Below are 16,967 nucleotides of genomic sequence, written 5' to 3'. Positions count from 1 at the left end.
AGACCCTGAGCGAGAGATCAGAGGGAAGGGGCGGCAGGGACCCGGGGGTGACGGGGAGGCGCCCAGCAGCCAACGGCCGAGGGACCGGCAGGTGACCAGGGGGATGGGCAGGGCGGGAAGTGCGGGGTGCCTCGCGGGAAGGGGGCCTGATCGCAGCAGCCCCCGCCTCTGGAAAGGCCTTGAGGAGGGTCCGGGGTGAGGCGACACTGCCCTCTCTGCAGACAAGTGCGGGGAGGCCAGGACGGCCCCTGAAAATCACGCTTCCTATGTTCATGGTAGCAGCTGGTGATAAATGCTAGGATTTTATCTTTTGGATAAAAATGCCACCTTCCAGGAAGGGGGTGCCCGTGACAAGCTCGCCCGTCTTCCCAGAGGGGAGCAGGGAGGCGGCCACGGCGTTTCCCCTTCCTCGGGTGCTGCGGGGCGGCGGTGCCAGCGCCGGGCCCTCAGCACAGGGAAGGGGCTCCCGCAGGCACTAGGCCTGGCCCTCCAGCCGGGCCACCGCCTGCTTCAGGTCCTGCACGACGAGGTCCACCTCAGCCCGGGTGCTGCTGCGGCCCACGCTCAGCCGGATGGCGTTCCTGGCCACGTCGACAGGGACGCCGCAGCTCAGCAGCACTGGGGACGGCCTGCGGGCGGGAGCCGGTCAGCCCATGGGACTCAGCTCTCCATGCTTCCAGGGCGGCAGGGTGTGGTGTCCCCCTGGAGGCAGCCACAGGCCCCTCCCCGGGAGAGGCCTCCCATCCCCTCGGAGTTTAACGGGCTTGGTTCTCAGAGGGGCTGCGCAGCCACTGCTGCGGCTGGGGGCTGGCCTGCTGCGCCAAGGAGGCTGCGGCCCCTGGTCAGTGGTGTGTGGTCTCCCACAGCCCCGGCCTCCCTCGAGTGAGGGCCCCTGCTCATCAGGACCCAGCCCTGCTCTCTCCAGAGCACAGGCTGCCTCATCCGGCTCCCCTCCCACCTGCAGGCCCCCCCACCCCCGCAAGAAAGCAGACCCCCTTCCCTTCCTCCCACCAGGCTGCTCCCAGGGCCTGAGCCCCCACAGCGGCCCCTCCTGCTTCTGTCTGCTCCTGGCAGGGGGATCGATCGGAACTCAAATCTGTTCCCGATTATCTTGAGGCCCTGGCCCTCCAGCCCGGCCCCCGCCCCACGCTGAGACGCTGCCCCATCTCCAGGGCCAGCCCAGCTCCCCCAGCCCTCCAGAGTGCCTGTGATGCTCCCTCACCCCCAGTCCCTGCCAGGCCGCAGAGCTCCCTGCCGCCTGGTGCAGGGACGCGCCCCAGATGCCACGGCCACGCTGTGTGGAGCACTCACCGGTCCCCGAGGTCCGAGTGGCAGGCGGCCCCCACGCTGGCCAGCAGAGTCCGGCACTGAGCCAGCACCGCGCGGCCTGAGGAGACAGAGCACAGGCCACTGAGGGCAGGCTGAGCGGCGGCCGCCTCTCTTCCCTGCTGCCACCTGGCGAATCCCAGGGCACAGGCCTCTCTGGCTGCGGGGTGGGGAGCCACTGCAGGACCCGGGGGAGTGCCTCCTCCTGCCGCCGCCTCCTCCTGAAACCAGCCTCGAGGATGCGGCACCCTGACCAGGCTGGCATCCTGACCAGCCGCCTGCTGAGTGCTGTGTTGGCCTGGTAAGAATGTCCATCCTGACGTCTCCGTGTGTTAACAGTGGAGACACCGGGAGCTGCCTTTGTTAAGGCTTTGTTAAGCCTTCTTCCCTCACAAGCATGGAGATTGAAAAAAAACAAAAACACACTGATGGAATTTCCCAGCGGTCCAGTGGCTAGGACCCCACGCCTTCCCTGCCAGGGCCTGAGTTCGATCCCTGGTTGGGGAACTAAGCTCACACAAGCCCCATGGTGTGGCCAAAAAAAACACATCAGTGAGGGCTGATTTAATCAGAACAAGGAACCTGTCTCGTTTAAATTAACACAGGCCCTCAGAGAATATAAAGTCTGCCCCAGAAAAGGGGGGAAGGTACTTGAGGAACTCCCCTCCCACAGCCTCCTTCCCAGAGAGGACTCATTCAGTCCAGTGACGGCCGCCCTGGGGCTCCTGCATGGTCCGAACACGCTGCCCGTTCCCTGGAGTGACCCAGGAGACCCTCAAGGCGACGACCTCGGCTAAGAAGTGAAAACTGAGCTGCAGTTCGGTGTTCTCCGGGCCCCCGGACCCCCTCCCAGACAGACGGGATGCTCTGCGCCCTGGACTCCAGCCTCAGGGACTCGGGCGTCTGGGGGACGAGTCATCCGAACCCGAACCTGAGCCCCAGGGTTTCCGCTCGGGAAGCGGAGGCGGTGATGGCGGAGCCGAGGAGGAGGCGCACACCTGCGTCAGCCTCACCCCAAGCCGGGCTTTAGTAGCTTGCCTCTCCTTCCCCACCGCTCACAGTGTTCTGTAAAAACTGCGGCAGAGTTGGGCCCAGCGGCCTGACCTTTTGCTCATCTGACCTTCCCTTCCATCTTTGGCGTGGGCCCCTGGGGGTGCTGAGCGCCTCTGCCTCCGTGGTCTCAGTGCCCCAAGCCGGTCAGCAGCTGTGATCAGAGCCCCTCGGACAGCGCCCGGTGGGCCGATCCTGCCCTCAGCCCCCGACCAGCCCCTCGACGGCCCGAGCCGGCCCTCTCCTCACCTTGGAGCTGGGGTCCCCGGATGGAGAAGTTACAGGTGTTGGGGAGCCGCTCGGCGCCTGGAAACTGGCTGTTCAGATGGATTCTCTCACCAAATTCAGCCTGAAAAACGCACAAAATGTGTCATGTCTTCGAAGCCCCCCTCCTCACAACTGTTTGAACTTCAGACTTTCTGGAAAACAAAGCCTCGCCCTCAACACACAGAGTGATTGTTCTTTCTTGTTGTTTAGTAGCTCAGTCCTCTCCGACTCTGTGGGACCCCATGGACTGTAGCCCGCCAGGCTCCTCTCTCCCTGGGATTCTCCAGGCAAGGATACTGGAATGGGTTGCCATTTCCTTCTCCAGGGGGTCCTCCCGACCCGGGGATGGAACCCCATCCCCTGTACTGGCAGGCGGGTTCTTTTACCATGGAGCCCCAGGGAAGCCCCACAGAATTATTATTTTATCTGTAAGCATCTCCTTATAATACTCAGGGAGACTGAGTGTGAAAGGCAAGGTAAATTGGAAGAGAAAGATTCTGAGAGCACTTGGGTCTTCCAGGAGCATCAGCTGTCTTGTCCCTGGTGTTTCAGTCCCGCGTCCGCCCCCCAGGCTCCGGGCACTTACCGCCAGCCTCTCCTCCAGGTAGTCGCGCACGCCCCGCATGTGGGCCTCGTAGGCCTCGCCGTTCTCCGCCACCAGCTCGGCCGCCTGCGGACACAGGAGGGTGTGGGTGATGATGGGCAGGGGTGGGGGGCAGACAGCAGCGGAGGTGCTGCTTCCTGAGGGCAGAGGCGATGTCGCCTCCAACTGCTCCTCCCCGGGCCTCACGGACACGCGCCGCGTGCCAACTGCCTGCCCTTCACTTGTCGACTGGCATCTGACAGCTGTCAGGCGTCCTGACGCCCGGGGCCCTGCGGAGTCCCCAGTCAGTGATCGGAGGCTCTCCCTGACCACTCTAGAGACAGACGGACAGGACGGAGGAAGAGGCGGCCGTGTCTGCCCTCAGGTGGGCGCCCTGAAGAGAGTGTAGAGCCCGGGGAAGGGCGTTCTGGGCGGAGGCCGAGGAGGGAAGGGCGAGCGCTCCTGGAACAGTGTGAGCGGGAGGACGGTGCCCGGAGGCCTCGTGATGGCAGGTTCTGAGCCGAAACCTGGATGCTGAAGCCGGGTCGGAGCCGCCTGACCTGTGTGTTCACAGCTGGGTGCTCTGTGGAACATGCACGAGGCGTCCACACAAAAGGCGGGGGAGACCTGGCCTAGGCTCGGTGGAGATGGACAAGGGGCAGGTCTTCATCTGTGGCGGAGGCTGGATGGACGGGACCAGCTGCCGTGTCAGGTGCAGGGGGCGAGGATGGGGAGGACCAAGGCCACCTCCTGGGTTTCTCAGCAAGAGCCCGGGTGGCAGGGGGCACCCTGGGGAGAGATAGCAGCACACGTTGAGGGCCGAGAAAGCAGGTGGGGACCTGGGGCTCCCCGGAGGTCAAGGTCTGCCTTGCGATGGCAGATGGAAGACCAGAACCCAGGCTGGCGTCAGAGCCCCGGGGTGGGGGGGATGAGCACCAGGCCGGGAGAGGGGGCTGACAGAGAGGAAGCAGAGAAGGCACTTGGCCGGGGCGGGGTCGAGAACTGGCCCCACGTCTTCTGGAAGTCACAGAGCAAATGGGGGCCTTCTCTGAGGCTTCAGGGGAGCAGAGCAAGCAGCAGGCCAGGCCTCAGGAGGAGGGGGGTGCGTGCAGGCCACTCCATGGGCCGAGGACACAGGAAGGGGAGTGTGAGGATGCGGGGGTGGGAAGGGGACGACAGCAGGAGGGGCCTGCCTTCAGCCCCACGGGAAAGGGGCGGAGAGTGCCAGGAGACCTGGACTTGGCCTTGGTGGGCGAGGACACAGACGCCTCCCGGGGACGGTGAGCAGAGTGTAGGGGGGGTCCTAGCCTCAGTGCACCGAGGGGCTCCAGGCTGAGCAACGGGGCGACGATGGTGGGCCCCCGCCCCGAGTGAGGGCAGGGTCAGAGAGGCTGTGTGCGGCCAGGGAGGGGCCGCAGCTGCTGCTGGGCCGCTGGCTGGTCCTGGGAAGGAGCCTCCTTAAGAGGCTGCACTGTGCCCCTGTCTTCGGGGGAGGGGCAGCCAGGCTCAGGCGGGGGCGGGGGGAGCAAGGTGTGTGGGGGAGGGGCGGCGGGGGGGGGGCGCGGCGGGGGCGGAGGGGGGGGGTGCAGTGCAGGGGGCGGGCAGCAGGACCGGGGACTAGCAAGCCTGCGGGAATGATGTCGCTGTTTCTTATGTTAGACGACTCGAAAAGAGAGCCTGTTCCTTTCAAATGCTAGGCACCTGAAACCCACTCCACGGATCCTAAAAAGCATGTCTCCAGGTTGATAAATAAAATTCGAGGTTTCTCTTATTAATACATTGGTCCGTTTATTGGGGTCATGAACATGACCTTCTCTGAAGCCAGGGCCGCCCATTGGAGTGGCTGGGAAACTGCTGTGAGCCCACAGAACATGCCCAGGGGTCTGCCCTGGCCCTGCACAGACGAGACCCGGGACTTCCCCGAGTCACTGTGGCATGAGAGGGCTGTGTTATTCTAATTTCGGCCTTGGACTCTGGTTCCGATGTCGAGCTCCCAAGTCCCTTGGAATTTCCTGGATGACAGGAGTGCTTCCTGCTCTAATGAGGTGATTCTGGGTGGGCTTCTAGGTGGGGGCCGGTCACGGAACTGGGATTAGAAGCGTGGGGTTTTCAGTGCCCCGGGCCCCACATCCAGAGAGCGGAGAGGGGCTGGAAAAGGAGTTAATGATTGAGCGAATCCTCCAGTAAACCCCGGGAGGAGGGCTTCAGAGAGCTTCCAGGTTGCTGAGCACAGAGGTGCTGGGAGGGGGGGTGCTGGCGAGGGCATGGACGCCCTTCTCACATCCTGCCCTTCTGGGTGTCCACCTGCATCCTTTATCACACCCTTTCATGATAAACTGTTTATTGGGGTCAGTGGTCTAGTTCCTCTGAGTTCTGTGAGCTGTTCTAGCAGACCCACTGAACTCGAGGAGCGGGTCATGGTAACCTCTGATTCACAGCCAGTTGGTCACAAGCACAGGTGGCAATTGGCATCTGAAGTTTTCGGGGGTGGGGGTCTTGTGGGACCGAGCCCTCACCCTGAGGGTGGGCAGTGTCAGGATGGAGCTGAATTGCAGGACGCCCGGCTGGTGCCACAGGTCCTCTCGGTGGGGACCCCGCCCCGCACATGGGGTGAGAGTGAGGAAGAGACACGGGAGGAAGACTGAGGTTCCCCTGCACGCTGATGGACAAAGCGAGCTGCATCCGTCCGAGGCCCCCAGGGCTTACCTTCCCAAGGCCGGCAATCATCGGGGTGTTCTCTGTCCTATAAGAGACAAGAGATTCAGTGCCGTTTCCACGCAGAGTAATTAACCAACACCCCTGGAAGATATCCCAGCCATATGAAAGTCAGGTGTTCGAGTAAAGACAGTCACACCAACATCTTTCCTAAACGAGGGCAGCTGCCAGCCCCCAAGCCCTCTGTGTTCGTGGCCCGGGGAGAGCAGGTGCAGTGCACTATGGGCAGTCTGCCCTAGCTGTCACTGGCCGGCCAAGCGACAGTTCTTTCTGGACCCTTCCCCTCCCTGCGAGAAACCCCCTCCGGCCGCAGGCCCCAGAGCCCGTCTCTTCGGTCCCCCTGCCAAACCCAGCCAAGGTCCAGGGACTCAGTCCCCACCCCACTCCCTGCAGCCTCCCAGCTGTAATATGGGGTGGATCTTTGGTGACTAGGGATTTGGGGTGTTGTGTGTGTGTGTGTGCATGCGTGCACGTGCATGGCTGTGCAGAAGGGGACAGAACCCTGACCAGTGGTTCCCACGTGTTAATCTAACAAACTAAAACGACAACGCTTCACTCCATTTCAGGAAAAACCAAAACAGTAACTTAACTTTCCGCTTTCGCTAAATACAGTTCTCTTAAACCTCTGGAGCTGTTTCCTGCTCGTTTACTAACAGAGAGCAAGATAAATGGACTCGGATGAACAGCACAGACAGTACAGGAAACAAGGGCCCACTGAGCTTGCCTGGACAAGTTTACTGGTCAAGTCTGTCCCTGCGATGGGCTCTGACGTCTGGAGGGGGTGGGGCGGGGTGGACAGGGAAGAGCCAGGAGCTCTGGGCTCCATCCAGGGCTTTGAGACCTCTAATGTCATCCTCCTCTGTAGGATGATGCGGTCGGAGCTAACGCACCGCTCAAGGTCTGTGACCTGGGCTGAGCCCAGCCCTGCCCCTGCCCCGCCGCAGCCCTCCACCCCCACCCAGAGTCATGAGAACCTGCTCCCACACCTGTCCGCCCACGAAGCTGCCCTAAGACTCTGGCACAGCTGCCGTTCCGCCTCTTCTCCCTCCCCACCTTGTTCCTGCTGCTGCTGCCGCTGCTAAATCGCTTCAGTTGTGTCCGACTCTGTGCGACCCCCATAGACAGCAGCCCACCAGGCTCCCCCGTCCTTGGGATTCTCCAGGCAAGAACACCGGAGTGGGTTGCCATTTCCTTCTCCAATGCATGAAAGTGAAAAGGGAAAGTGAAGTCGCTCAGTCGTGTCCGACTCTTAGTGACCCCATGGACTGCAGCCTACCAGGGGACTGCAGCCTACCAGGCTCCTCCATCCATGGCATTTTCCAGGCAAGAGTACTGGAGTGGGGTGCCATCGCCTTCTCCGCACCTTGTTCCTAGTATGTATTTATTTGGCTGCGTCAGATCTCTCTCGCAGCACGTGGGATCTTTGTCAGGGCGCACACTCTCGAGTTGTGGTGTGCAGGCTTAGCTGCCCTGTGGCATGTGAGATCTCAGTGACCGACCAGGGATAGAACCCACGTCCCCGGCATTGCGAGGCGGAGTCTTAACCACTGGACCACCAGGGATGTCCTTCTTCTTCCTTTTTTTTTTTTTTTTTTGTTTCCCCTCTCTTCCTGCTTTCTCTTTTAATTAATCTTTTTATTTTGAGAGAACATAGATTCACATGTCTATGTTTTCCAATATTCAAATGTATTGGAAAAAACAGCACAGAGGCACTCTGTGTATCCTGAACTCAGTTGCTAGCACTGCAGGACACTGACCAGACAGAGACACGGCCACCACCACAAAGACCCTCCTGCAGCCCTTCTGTAACCTCGCCCACTCGTCATCACCCACACCCTCAGCCCCATTCCCTCCTTAACCCTGGAGGACATTTCGAATTTTGTCATGTAAGTGACATCACAGAGTTCATAACGTGGAGGGCTTGGCTGTTTGCATTCACCAAAATCCTCTGGAGGTTCCTCCGGGTTGTCGTGTGTGTCCGGGTTCCTTCTTCCTCAGCCCTGAGGGGAGTTCCAGAGCACGCACGTGCCCCTGCTTGTTTAACTGCCTGCTTGTTAAAGGACATCTGGGTGGCTTGCAGTTCGTGGCTGTGATGGATAAAGCTGCTAATCACTTTTGGGCACGGGTTTTGCTTGTGAACACGTCTTCACTTCTCTGGGATAAATGTCCAGGAATGAGACTCCTGGGTTGTATGGTAGTTGTGTATTTAGTTTTTCGTTTACGTAGTCCAGGTACCAGCCCTTTGGCGGATCTGTCATTTGAAAACATTTTTTCCTAATGTGCAGCTTGTCTTTTCATCCTCTAAACAAAGCCTTCTTCAGGGAAAAGTTTAGATGAAGTTCATCAACTTCTCCTTTTATGGATGCCTGTGGTGTCGAGTCTAACAACTCTTTGCTTAGCTCTAGGTTCTGAAGGTTTTCTCCTAAAATTTTTACAGTTTTATGTTTTACATTTCAGTTCATGATCTATTTTCAGTTACATTCTATAAGGCGTGAGACTTGGGCTGATGTCTGTCTTTACCTATGGATGTCTAAGCGTTCCAGCACCAAACGTTGAAAGGCTACCTCATATTAGGGGAATTACGGTAGCTTATATTTTTTGATGAAGTAGTCCACTCTTCATATCAAATACATGTATGTGAGGTTCTTTGTAGCATTCCGTTATTCTTTTTGATAATAAAAAGAATTTTATTCTGTGGGCTCTTCTAGGGCCCACAGTGATATCTTGTTTCATTCTCGATAATGGCAATTTGTTTCTTCTCTCTTTTTTTGGTCAGTCTTGCTAAAGGTTTGTCAATTTTATCCATGTTTTCAAAGAGCCAGATCTTCAATTCATTGATTTTTAAAAGTGATTTTTGTTCATAATCTCAGTGATTTCTGTTCACATCTTTACCATTTAATGCTTTCTGTTTGCTTTGGCTTTATTTTGGTCTACTCTTTCTAGGTGCTTCAGATGGGGGCTCAGTGATCTGAGATTCGTCCCTTTATCTAACATGTGCATTTAGTGCTCTAAGTTTCCTCTCAGCCAGCCTTTAACTGTGTCTCACAGATTTTGACAAGTGTATTTTCATTCATTTCAGTAATTTGCCCCATGGATTACTCATAAGTGTGTTGTTTCTAAGTATTTGGAGATTTTCTTATTATCTTTCTGTTATTGATTTCTAGTTTGATTCCACTGTGGTTAAGGAAAACACTCTGTGTAATTTCAGTTCTTTAAATGTGCTGAGGTTTGTTTGATGGTACAGAATATGACTTATCTCAGTGTATATTCCGTGGCACTTGAAAAGAATGGGTATCTTACTGTTGCTGGGTGGAAAGTTCCAAACATGTTGATTAGATCCTGTTGATAGGTGTTTGAGTTCTTCTATATCCTGGCCAATTTTCGTCTAGTTGTTCTATCCATAGCTGAGGGACGGGTGTTGGAGTGTCCATCCATAACTGTGGACTTGTCTTCTTTTCCTTTCAGTCCAGGCTTTGTTTTCTCATGTGTGTTGACGCTGTACTGTTCAGCACATCCACATGACGATGCCGTGTCTTCTCAGTGAGCTGACTCTATTCCTTTCACCCTATGGTCATTGTCTTTGCTCTGGAGTCTCCTTTAGCTCATGTTATGTAGACAGGTCTGCTTTCCTTAGATTAAGATATACATGATACACTTTTCCCCAACTTGCTATATTTGAAGTGAGTTTCTTAGAGACAGCATATGGTTAGATCAGTTTTCAAAAACTTATTCTGCCAACCTCTGCCTTTTGATACATTTATTCCATTTATATTTAATGTAATAGTTGGTATTCAGTCTTAAGTCTGCCATTTTATTTTTTCAGTTTGTTCTATTTTTTCTCTGTTTTCTTTTTCCTACTTTTCTATGAGTAACTTAAACAGTTTTCAGAAGTTCAAGAATAGAAAATGTACCTCTTTATACATCTGTTATTCTTCCCCATTCATAAAATAATCATCATAAATATTTTTTCCACTTACATTAAAAAAAAATTATTTGTTTGTTTTTGGCTGCGCCAGGTCTCTGTTGCTGCAAGGGGCTCTTCTCCAGCTGTAGCGAGCAGGGGCTGCGCTCCGCCACAGCCCTTGGGCTTCTCCCTGGGATGCTTTCTCTTGCTGTGGAGAGGGCTCTAGGGTGTGCGGGTTTCAGTAGCTGCAACATGCAGGCTCAGGAGTTGTGGTGCATGGGGTTAGCTGCCCCACAGCATGGGGGATCTCGCTGGACCAGGGATCAAACCCATGTCCCCTGCATTGGCAGGTGGACTGTTAACCACTGGACCAGTAGCGAAGCCCCCTGCAATACATTTTGACCCACATCAGACAGTGCTGTGATTTTTGCTTAGGCCATCAAATGTAATTTAGAAAACTCAAGAGGAGAAGGAAAGTCTATTTTATTTACCTATATTCTTGCTTTTCTCTTTTCTCTCTGCTGTTCCAAGTTTCCTTCTTTTACTGTTTCCTTTCTGTGTAAAGAACTTCTTTAGTCATTTTTAGCATTTAGGTTTTCTGGTGACAAATTCTGTTAGTTTTCTCTTTCATCTGAAAACATCTTGATTCCTTCTTTGTTCCTGAAGGATATTTCTCCCGGATGACATGACTCTGGATTGACAGGCCTTTTCTTTGAGCACTTGGAAAATTCTGCCTCACTTCCTTGGGCCTCTGTGGTTTCTGATGAGTAATCCACTATCATTTGAATTATTTTTCCCTAGAGATAAGGAGTTGTTTATTTTTTCCTCTGGTTGTATTGAGGATTTTTCCTTTGTCTTTCACTTACGGAAGTTTATTTTCTGTATCTTAGATTTCTTTTGGTTTACCCTGGTTGGGTTTTGTTCAGCTTCTTGAATCTCTGAACTTGTCTCTTTCCAAATTTGTCTCTTTGCCAAGTTCTTTTTCATCCCATCCTCCTTCTCCTTGCCCCCTCGGACCTCAGAGAAATGCACGTTAGACCTTCTATTGGTCCCACAGGTCTCTCCGGCTCTGATCAATTTTTTCCAGTCTTTTTTTTAAATATTGGTTAATTCTGTTCTTTCAGTTCACCGAGTCTCTTCTTCTGTTGCCCCATGCTGCTGGTGAGCCTGTCCGTGGCCTTTTTACTTTGGTTGTTGAAATCGTTTGTTCTAACATTTCAGTCTAGCTCTTCTTCTTTGCTGACACTTTCTATTTCTTCTGTTTCAGGTGTGTTCATAATAGGTCATTAAAGCATTTTATTGTTTTTGCCTTAAAACCTCCTGTGAGTCAATTCTAATATCTTTGTCATTTCAGTGTTGGCATCTATTGATAGTCTCTTGTACGATGAGCAATTTTTAACTGAAACCTGAACGTCTGTATGTTATTTTATGATTCTCAATGTTTGTTAACCCTTCTGTAGTAGCTGGCATTTTCTGACCCTGCTCATCACTGCCAGGCAGGGGCAGACGTCTGGGGTCCCGGCTCAGTCCAGGTCAATACCCAAGAGGAGGGGGCACCTTGCTGGTGACGGATGTGGGCCGAGGCCCAGGGTCCCCACGGGTCCCGCTGACACCAGGTGGGGGCGCACCGCTGTGGCGGGGCAGACGTCCTGGCTCCTCCCTGGGCCCTGCCTGGGTCCCCACGGGCCCCGCTGACACCGGGGTTGGGGGGCGGTGCGCACCGCTGTGGCGGGGCAGGCGTTCTGGCTCCTCCCTGGGCCCTGCCTGGCACTGGAGGGTGTGGCTTCCTGGCACAGTGTGTGTGGGCGGAAGTCTGGGCCCCCTGGCACCTCCGTGGTGCAGGTGCGGGTGGAGGCAGGTGCCCATGGTGAGGGCTGGAGGACAGCTGGTGTTGTCTAGAAGCCCTCCGTCTTCTAGGATGTCCTTTCCCTGCCCCCAGCTGGAGAGCAGGCTCGTTGGGCTCTCTTCATCAGCCCTTACTGGTGTTTCTGAGTCGCTGGCTTCTTCCGCTCTAGCTCTGGAATAAAGAAGGCAAAAGAAACCCCAGGGACCCAGCGCATGTCTGGTCTCCCTCTTGTTATCACGTTTCTGACAACATGTGTGGTGCTTGTCCCGCTTCCACTGCCCGAGGACACAGGAGCTTGTGGAGAGGAAGCCAGATGCTCCCACGTGGCCCTGTGCACCCCCAGTCAGGGGGGACAGCACATCTCAGCCGGCACTGGGGTGGGGTGCAGTGGCCCCTCTACGTCGGCCGGGCCCAGATAACAGAAGGAACTTGACACACTGAAGCAGCCACAAGACAGACTCCTTCATCTGCTTTGAACCCTCTCCGGCAAGATGGCGTGCACGTGGGTCCCAAGTGCAGAGTCAGCCAGTGGAGCCATGTCAGACACAGCGGAGGGTCTATCACACTGCTTCCAAGAGGCAGAAGGGCCGCTGCCCTACACACGCACAGCGCAGCCACTGGTCAGACAGCTCGTCCACCTCCTGCCTTACCCTGGCCTGAAGTTCCGCTCTTGTCCGCCTCCAAACAGCATCGGGTAGAGAGGGGTGTGCTCACCAAGCCCTCGGACGTAGAGCGCTCCGATCCTGGGGCCGTAGAACTGAAAGGAAAAGCCAGTCACTCATCCAACAAGAACCTTCGGGGACCTTCTCCTGCACGTGCTGAGACGGACACGGAGATGCTCTCTAACGTGATGGCCCTGCTTTCTGCGGCCTCCTGGCCGGGACCTGTCCAGACATGGGTGCAGGGCAGGTGCTGGACGCTGGGCTCCAGCTCAGGGGCAGAGGGCACCTGCTTGCCACAGGAGAGACTGACGGATGGGCTGGAGCCAGAGGTGGCCGAGGGCTGTCCTGTGGGCAGCTCCTGCTCTCACAGCCTCATTAGGGAGAAGTTTTACATGCCGGCGTGTCAGGTGGGCACACTCACTCCCTTGGGAACCAGCTGGGAAGAAAGTACTAAAAATACTCCCAGTTCTCTTGGCTGCTGGAGAGAGACACACGAGCTTCAGAAGGGTCTTTACTGCTAACTATTAGTATTTCCCCAGCACAGCCTAGAGCTGAGGGTCGCTAAAAGCACACCTTCACTGTCTGAGCTGCCCTGTGAATCAGGTTAGACAAGCCCTCACTGTTGAGCCCTGCTGGGTGGGGCTGGGGGTGGGCTGGGAGTACAGAGAACACTCTGCAGCTGCTCAGTCATCCACCCATGTCCGACTCTGTGCAGCCCCATGGACTGCAGCCCGCCCGACTCCTCTGTCCATGGGATTCTCCAGGCAGGAATATGGAGTGGGCTGCCATGCCCGCCTCCAGGGGATCTTCCCAAGCCAGGGATCGAACACTCGTCTCTTATGTCTCCTGCGCTGGAGGCAGGTTCTTTACCACTTGTGCCACCTGGGAAGCTGCAGAGAACACTCACTCCCGGGCTAAGCCCACCTGAGACCACCCCCCACCCTCTCCCTCCCTACCTCCCCACCCCCTCCCTCTACCCTCTCCACAGCCTTGCCTGGCCCAGGGCCACAGTCCGCCTGGCACCTTGACCCAGGGCCTTGCTGGGCAGGCACGCCAGGCACGCCAGGCACGCCAGGTGAGGGAGGGTGAGTGGTGCCCTAGGCTCTGGTCAGGGGTGAGCCTCACGGGTGTCGAGGAGCCTCCCTGCGGGAGGGCAGGGGGGCGGGCGGACGAACCTTGTGCCCCACGATGGTCAGGAAGTCCACGCCCAGGTCCCGCACGTCCACGCGCTGCTTCCCCAGGGCCTGGGCAGCATCCGTGTGCACAAGCACCCCCGGCAGCCCCCCTGCCGCCCGCTGTTGGTTCAGGGCTCGGACTCGCCGGCTGATCTCGGGCACGGGCTGGAGAGGGGAGAGCAGACAGTGGGCGGTCACTTTGATTCCATGGAGACGGAGTCAAAGAAACGAGGAGCTGTGAGCAAGAGTGTGGCAGAAGTTCCCAGACTAAAGAATGGAGGAAAAGGGGAGTCCGGGCCAGAAGCCCGCGTCCCCGTCGGTCTCCCCAGGAGGACAGCGACTCACCATGATGACACCCGTCTCATTGTTGGCCAGCATGATGGTCACCAGGCACGTGGCCGGGCGGACGGCCACCAGGATGTCCTCAGCCTCCACCTGCCCGTTCACCTTGGACACGGGGACGAAGGTGACCTCTGAGGAGTAAGACACAAATGTGAGGTCAGCCCAACAAGGCCTCCTCTCTGGAATGGGACACAGTGAAAAAGCAATTTATTGTGAAGGTTCAGAAGACTCTGAAGGAACATGAGCCACTCTTTGTCAGCAGGCCCACAGACAGTGGCTTGCAGGCTTCACCAATGAGCCTCAGTGGTGGGGTCTCTGGGGACCCTCTGTTCTCCGCTGAGGGGCCTGTGAGCAGCTGAGACAGCTTGGCTCACAAGAGCATCTTGAGGTGCCAGCGACGTGACCTTCACTCACTCGGCACTGACCCAGCCCTCCTTAAGCCCCTCCTGTACCTGGCACTGCCCCGGCGCTTAGACCCCTGCTACTGCACGTGGCAGACAGGCAGGGTGACTAAGCCCAGGTTTCGGGTGCAAAATGCTGAAGACGACACACCCACTTTCCCCTCAAGATCCCACTGAAACGAGAGAGCGGATATATTTCTCAACGTGGGCAGCAACTTGTGGACGAGGAATTCTGAGCCATGCCCAGAATACACAGAGGTGGTGGCATCAGGTTAATGCCAACAGGGAAACCCACCCAGGTTGTGGACAAGTGAAAACTAACTCCACAAAGAGTAGGAAAGGACCCAGAGGTCAGCTGAGTCCAGGTGCACACACGGAGAGCAGGGCGGGGGGCACCGACTGTGGAGGCAGGCAGAGGACCCCACCCCACACCCACAAGTGGGCGGCAGAGGCGCTGGCCTGGCCAGGCGGGCTCCTGGCGTGGGGGTGAGAGGGGGCGGGGGGGCAGCAAGAGACGGCTGCTGCTGGTGCCTCCACTGTGGGACTCAGAGGGGAGCGAAGCAAAGGCTACTCCAGCCAGGAGTTTTGTCTCTTTACTACATACATGAACACCTGCTCCTCATCATCAGTCCTCAGGGAGATGCAGATTAAAGCCCGCCCATTAGAGCCACCTGATACCTGCTAGGATGGCTGTAATAAAAAACACTGACAGCAGACAAATGTTAGCAAGGACCCGGAGAAATCGGAAGCCCACCCGTACCCCAGGCACCAGCGGTGGGAAAGTAAAATGGGGCAACTCCTGTGGAATACAAAGGTTAGGGCTAAACAAGTAGAGCCTTTGAAAGATGAAACACAGAATTACCATGAGACCCAGCAGTTCCACTCCTGGGAACTGCTGGATAGATACTCAAGAGAGATAGATACTGATAGATACTGATAGATACTCGAGAGAAACAAAAACATACATCCAGACAAACACTTCTGCACAAATGCTCCCAATGGCATTATTCATATTAATATCAAATGTTCATCAATGATGAACAGATAAAATGTGAATACCATTCAGCCATAACAAGGGATGAAGTATTGGCACAGGCTACAATGCGGGTGAGCCTTGAAGACACGGTGCTATGTGAAAGCAGCCAATGACAAAGGCCACATATCCGATGATTCCCTCACATGACAGTCAGAATGGGCAAATCTCCAGAGACAACTCTGTGGACCAGCTTGCCCGGGGTGAGGGAAACAGTTACAGCTACAGGTAACGAGGTCCTTTGTGGGAACATGAAAGGCATCATAACTGATCGTGGTGATGGTCACACAACTCTGTGAATACACTTTAAAGAGACTGAAATGCACACTTCAAATGGGTTCAGGGTGTAGTGTGTGAGTTCCGTCTCCATAAGCGGACATTCACGAAAGCAAACCCACTTGGGCGTGTGGAGGTGAGGGGTGGGAGACAGGCAAGGTCAAGTCCCCATTCACACCAGGGAGTCGACAGACAGGTGCTTGAGTGATAAACCAAGAAATGGAGGTTATGTTTGTAAGCGCCTAAGTATTCAAGTGGAAGCAGCTAAAATGATAATACTGAGCGGGAGAAAGTATTGACGGCAAACTCGAGGGCGGCTGCCTCAGGACTAGGGCTGCTGGGGAAGAACCTTTGCTTTTCTTGAAGCCTTTCTGCAGATCTTTACATTATTTCTATCCCTGCGTGTCTATACTTTGTAAAAACTTGTGTAATTTTAAATGAGGTAACCTGTAACAGTAACTAATGACAATGCATTACATTGCCTTTCCCTGTACAGGTGCGACAGGGATGAAGAGGAACTAGTTTAAACAAGGAAGTCGGACCTGACTTGTTCGGTTAAAGTGGTCCTCTCAGGAAAGATCACAAAGAGAAAAACCTTTCCAGTAGTTGAACAGGAAAACAGTTGAATGGGAAAACCAGTAACAAGGCTCATAGTCAGACCGAGCAGTTCGGTCCCACTCCTTGTCCTTAAGATAAAAGCACTTTCCCTGCTTCCCCCCAGGTTTCCAGGAAGATCAGGTAATAAGGCGAACGCTGAACAGAAAAGCACTGTCTTATTCCAAGAAGAGTTCAACCTCAGCTGTTCTGAGAATAATGACTTTTAAAAACTGGTTTTGAAATACTAGTATTGACACCCTATGTCTCAGGATGCCACATCACAGGAAAAGTGGAGGAAGGACCGGAAGTGACCAGGGCCACTGCCACTGCTGAGCAAGCCCTACCTGCCCTCAGACCCCATGGGCAGGGGCACCTCCTGGGGGGCCCTGGACCACCCCTGCCCCTCACGGAGGCCCGAGCCTCCTCTGTGCGAGCCTCCTCTGTGCCGAGAGAAGGGCTCCCAGCAGGAGGGCACTTGTTCTTGTTTTTGCCACCAGAAGTAATGTCTACTGCGTCCTTTTCCTTTCTACCAGAGGGAGGAAGCCAAGACTTAATGATTAAAATCAAAGAATGAAAACCACGAGTTAGCGTTTATAGATGTGCTACTAAATATGCATTTACTTATCGTGCACAAAGGGCTTCCCTGCTGGCTCCGTGGTAAAGAATCTGCCTGCGATGCAGCAGATGCGAATTTGATCCCTAAGTCAGGAAAATCCCCTGGAGGAGGAAATGGCAGCCCATTCCAGTATTCTTGCCTAGAGAATTCCACAGAGGAGCCTGGTAAGGCAGT

The 16,967-nt window shown here is 55.3% G+C and overlaps 1 protein-coding gene across 3 annotated transcripts in view; it reads right to left on the bottom strand.

The window, feature by feature from the left end:
- Positions 1–283: 283 nt before the first annotated feature.
- The window catches only part of SCLY (selenocysteine lyase), a 30,193-nt gene continuing 13,509 nt past the window's right edge, over positions 284–16,967 (bottom strand). For all 3 annotated transcript variants that reach the window (XM_061412797.1, XM_061412798.1, XM_061412799.1), the window contains 8 exons: positions 13,874–14,001; positions 13,529–13,693; positions 12,342–12,448; positions 5,933–5,969; positions 3,230–3,313; positions 2,626–2,725; positions 1,312–1,387; positions 284–629 (listed from right to left, as the gene is read on the bottom strand). In XM_061412797.1, coding sequence (XP_061268781.1) covers positions 476–629; positions 1,312–1,387; positions 2,626–2,725; positions 3,230–3,313; positions 5,933–5,969; positions 12,342–12,448; positions 13,529–13,693; positions 13,874–14,001 — 851 coding nt within the window. In that variant the 3' untranslated portion in view covers positions 284–475. The remainder of the gene's footprint in view (positions 630–1,311; positions 1,388–2,625; positions 2,726–3,229; positions 3,314–5,932; positions 5,970–12,341; positions 12,449–13,528; positions 13,694–13,873; positions 14,002–16,967) is intronic.

The sequence above is a fragment of the Bos javanicus genome, chromosome 3 (assembly GCF_032452875.1).
Source record: "Bos javanicus breed banteng chromosome 3, ARS-OSU_banteng_1.0, whole genome shotgun sequence".
NCBI classification, from domain to species: domain Eukaryota; kingdom Metazoa; phylum Chordata; class Mammalia; order Artiodactyla; family Bovidae; genus Bos; species Bos javanicus.
The sequence above is the reverse complement of the archived record's forward strand: the minus strand, read 5'-3'. Positions and strand labels throughout refer to the sequence as shown.